At 40.5% G+C, this 4,797-nt stretch overlaps 1 protein-coding gene across 2 annotated transcripts in view; it reads left to right on the top strand.

Annotated features, from left to right (window-relative positions):
- The window catches only part of LOC107733521 (protein FAM53C-like), a 21,400-nt gene extending 16,603 nt beyond the window's left edge, over positions 1 to 4,797 (top strand). The window contains exons 3-4 of one of the 2 annotated variants that reach the window (XM_016545176.1): positions 707 to 1,551; positions 3,403 to 4,797. In XM_016545176.1, the coding sequence (XP_016400662.1) occupies positions 707 to 1,551; positions 3,403 to 3,675 (1,118 nt within the window). In that variant the 3' untranslated portion in view covers positions 3,676 to 4,797. The remainder of the gene's footprint in view (positions 1 to 706; positions 1,552 to 3,402) is intronic. The other variant, XM_016545174.1, reaches the window with a different exon arrangement.

Here is a 4,797-nt window from a genome sequence, read left to right as displayed (position 1 = left end):
GCTTTATGCATTTGCCCACTGTCATATTCATGTCATTTTCTCTGTGTGCTGTATGTAAAATGAGTGTTACCCTGGCTTTATTTGAAAAATATGATTCCCAATGCACACAAACTTCCATTATAAAACATTATATTTTTTATTAAATATTTATTTATTTGTGAAAAATACTTTGTCTTCTAGAGTATAAGTATGTTTATTTTACACATTTATTTTTTAATCCATTGTCAAATGATTTCAAATTTCTTAAATATGAATTAAAATTAAAAACAAATTATATTGGCTTTATATCGGCTATCGGCCCCCCTGCTTTCCAAGATATCGGCATCGGCTGTCAAAAAACCAATATCGGTCAACCACTACTTCAGGTACACTTTAAATAGCTTGCATTTAAAGACCGATATTATTCAAAGGTTTTACGATCCCCATCAATAGTGACATTAAAACACATTTTAGGCTAATATTAAATGTACATTTTGCACAAGTAGTACTTTATATCAGTAGGTCTCGAGCGATAAATCAGTAAATATGTTAAAAGATTTGAACTATTCTTAGTATGAAATAAATGTATTTTAAATATATTACCGGAAGTGCTAGAATGCTTGTTTCTGGGTTTGGGCCTACAAAAATCCATAATACGCTCACCTCTAATGTCTTCTGATGTCTTGATGAATGATTAACTCCTAAAGCTCAGTCCATCCTCTTTCAGAGAGCAGTTACTGGCAGCTCTGCCCTCCTTCGAAGGCCAGCCTGCAGGGGGTGCTCAGCTCCAGCTTCCCCCCCGGCCCTGTGCCCCTGGGTCCTCCAGAAAGCCACCTGCCGGAGGGGGATGCCCTGAACCGTCCGCTCGCCCCTAGCACCTCTGTGACGGACCTGTCTTTTCCTGGGCCTCCCCCTCCCCCCCCGCCACCCCCCAAACGCCACTGTCGTTCGCTGTCTGTACCAGAGGACCTTTCACGCTGCCGGTACACCTGGCGGCCGAGCGCCTCCAAGGTCTGGACACCAGTGAACCGCCGATGCCACAGTGGAGGGGGCGCGGGGGGGCCGTGTCCACTGCGTGCCCCCAGCTCCTCGCTCAACTCCTCGCTGCATTCTTCTTCCAGCCCCACCTTTTTCAGTCTGGCCCTTTCCCCAGATTCCCCGCTGCCGTGGACGTTCCCCTGGGATCCGAGTGACGGTGCCAGAGGCGGCGCCTGCTGCTGCTTCTTCCCCTCGCCGTCCTCATGCTCCTCCTCTCCCTCGCCGCTCCACCCGCCGCCTCCTCCACAGAGGCGCTTCTCCCTCTCTCCCGTGCTCATCCGCGAAGCTGCCGCCCAGTTCTTGCCGCCACCTCCGGTGCCCCCGCAAATCACGTCTCACCCTCCGGCGGTGCCTGCCTCGCCCTCGTCCGCCTGCAGCACTCCGTCTTCGGTGCGCCGTGCTCTTCCTCCTCAACTTCCACGGTGCCATTCTCAGCCCTGCGACCTGCTCCTGCTCAAACCTGGCCTGAAGCGCCGCAGGGACCCGGACAGACCATGTGCACGGCCTGTGCTAGATTTCACCAAAATGACACAGGTATGCTGCTCATTACCATTCTGAAGATACAGCTACTACAGCTGGTGTTATAAAATAGGTTATTTTGAAAGCAAGAGCCTTTGGCGCATCTGATGGGAATGTGGAAAAGGAGGCAGCTGACAGTACAAAAAAGAAAGGAAAAATGATAAAATATGACATTGTTTAAAGTAGGGCTGAGTATTGATACAAATTTCCTGATTCTATTCAATTTCATTCAGTTCAAAATTTCATCCAACTTTACCTGCATACATACGGTACACTCACATAAAGCAATCTATATTGTATAATTACAGAAAAAAATCTGTATTTTTTGGAACAACAAATTTTGTGGGAACGATCATAAAAGTAGTTTGTTGTTGAAAAATTAATCATATAACTGTATGAGGTTGTGAACAGCAAAATTGTACACCTGTAGCAAAGTTTGTACCATATTCTGTTTTGACAAATAATTAACTTATATTATAACACTTTAATTAAAACATTCATTTAAAAAAAATATAGAAATATTTCATATATTTGTAAGATTCTGAAAGCATCATACACTGTTTAAAGGTGACCTGTTAATAATTTATAATTATTGGCTTTTAATGTGGCTTTAGTAGTAACAATAAATTATATTTGATGATATGATTATATTTTTAAGTGTGATTGTTTTATTATAATTATGGTGATTGTCTAAGGTGGACACCCAACTTAATAAATGATATTGAACATTTGAATCTAACATGTCATGTCAGCATGTGTTATAAAAGGTTTAGTTATTAGTTTAGTTATTAAAATTCTCTGTTTATTTATATATTATACCTTGAACAAAACTGAAAATCATTAACAAGACCTCAAAACATATTTGGTCATTTTAACGATTTATTGTTTGATACATAAAGCTACAACATTTTTAAAAACATGAAATATTAGAATTGACTTTTTGTGTTTCTGCCTGTCAAAGTTCAGCTAAATTTCCTCGTGGATGTTTAGAAGAAGTGCTGCAGTGAATTTTTGTTATCTAGTGGTTTAGAGGAAAATTAAAATTTGCCTGTTAGTCTGGTGAGCTGTTTAGCCTCATTGTACCCTAATATAGATGATCATTTAAATAGTCATTGGCCAGTAATTAACCAGTTCTAAAGTGCTCAGTGTGGACTATTAGGCATTTAGATATTATAAACTTTAACATGAATTTCACTAACTTACTAACATGTTATTGTGAAAAGTGCTACAGCCTACATATATTTCAGTTAGTTCTGTTTTTGCTATTTTTTGTGTATTTGAACAAATGAGTGATTCAGACTGATTGCAACTGGTAGCTCATCTTTTTGGACTTCTGATTAGAAGAATCAATTTGTTAGGTAATTAATTAAAATTAACACTGCAGTGTAACACTGGAGGGCCACTAAAAAACATTGTTTTGCTTTATCATAAACCGATGAAAATTCTCATCACATTTGGTTTGAGATGTTTAGTTCCCTATCATTTGCAACTCTGTGTGGTGTTGTTGTAGCATCTGTACAGTTTTGTGTTTTTGTCATGTTTATCTTGCCAACTCCACTTTGAAAACTTTGTCACCGGGCATAAAAATGATCTGGAATATTAATTAGGTGCTTTGGCATATGCCCAGTATTCTTTGTTAAAAATGCAGGTAAGTGGGTGCTAGCTATAGTAGCTTAACGCTAACATGTTCGTTCAGTCCACAGCAGAAACAGCCCTTTGACGCAGAGGCTTCAAAGTTGTTTTATGTGGCCAAAACTTTTCAAATATATGATTGTGTCCCAAAAAGTAGCGGGGAGAAGCTTAGAAGTCCCTTAAATTGTTGCTTTGCCAGTGTTTAACTGAAGTTATTTAACTCTTTGTTTTCAGACTCGAAGCACAGACCCTCTCAGTTACATGGAACGTGGCAGATTGGCCTGCGGTGGGGACGTCTGTATGGGCCTTGAGCCTTTTTTTGGAGACTTCAGAGGCTCATGTTCACCAGCTGAAGGCCTGGGTAGGACGAGTATTGGGCCGTTAAGTGAAAGTGACGAGGAGGAGGAGAGAGAGGAGGAGGACCCCGAAGAGCGTGACGGGGGACAAACTAGCGTGTTCGAAAGGGATTGTACTGAACTAGATATCACCCTCATTGAGGAGAACTGAAAGTTATCCGGGGAAGATCTTTTCCCCCTCACCTCCACCGCCAGCATTCAGCTCTCTGCATCACCTGCTACCTTACACTGGCAGGCCTCTCAGGAACCCTGCTGCCCTCGCACGAGGCGCGCAGGCGTAGACGCCCATTACTGAAGACATGCCGACTACTATCATATGCAGGCAGTCACAGACGCTGACCCATCAACATTGTACATTCCAGAATGAGTTGCTGAGACATTCTGAAGGATGCAAATATTTCAAAAAGGAGTTTGGACGTCCTCTTAGAATTCATCTTCAAACTGACAAAACGGAACTGGAGGCCAACAGCTTCCCGCTTCTTTCTTTTCTCGTCTTTCCTCTCCACTTGTTTTGATAGTAAGAATAGACTTTCTTGGATGACGGTTATAAATATCAGTGTTTTGTTCAGTTGAAATATTAAAGGGCAGTATGACATAGCAGTATTTACTCTGCAGACCTTTATACTTCCTGACGAAGGTCCATCTAATTCAACATAAGCCTTAAGATGCCTGTTTTTTTCTTCCTCTTAATCAAAAGATTCCTCAAGGAAATGAATTGTGTACTGTAGCTGTTGTTCTGTTTTTTTTCTGCAGTCTCTCTCTCTTTTTTTATCTGTACAATGCATTCCTCTAAAATTGAAACGTGTATACGTTTATTAATGCACTGTATTTGGGACATTTAGAAAGAAACAATGAACGCAACCACTGTATTCTGAAGGCACATTGTTATACTGTATTGTACAGCGAGTATTTGTTCAAATAAGTTGTGTAAAGATGGTAGCTTGAAGGTTGGAGACAGGCCATTTCTGTCATTTAGAGATTTTTTTTATTGTATGTGTGATGAATTCAGACTCAGTTTATGTAAAAATAAAGTTTATTTGAAATTACAGCAAGTTGAAATATTAACTCGATTGAGTTGTCTAAAACTGGAATGATGAAATTAAGCAAATGAGTGACTTGATCCTGTCCGACGGTTGTTTCTAATTTCATTTTTCAAAATCATTTTATTGCCATCTGCTGTTTATATTCATAGTGCCAATATTACAGGTGATGGTAAATGCCCCACTGAAGTAAGTTGTACGCCATGTGAGTTGACATGTTTTGTATACGTTTC

This window comes from Sinocyclocheilus rhinocerous, unplaced genomic scaffold (genome assembly GCF_001515625.1).
Source record: "Sinocyclocheilus rhinocerous isolate Xijiao unplaced genomic scaffold, SAMN03320098_v1.1 scaffold69, whole genome shotgun sequence".
In the NCBI taxonomy this organism is placed as follows: Eukaryota; Metazoa; Chordata; class Actinopteri; order Cypriniformes; family Cyprinidae; genus Sinocyclocheilus; species Sinocyclocheilus rhinocerous.
Note: the sequence above shows the minus strand (reverse complement) of the source record. Positions and strands in the feature narration are given on the sequence as shown.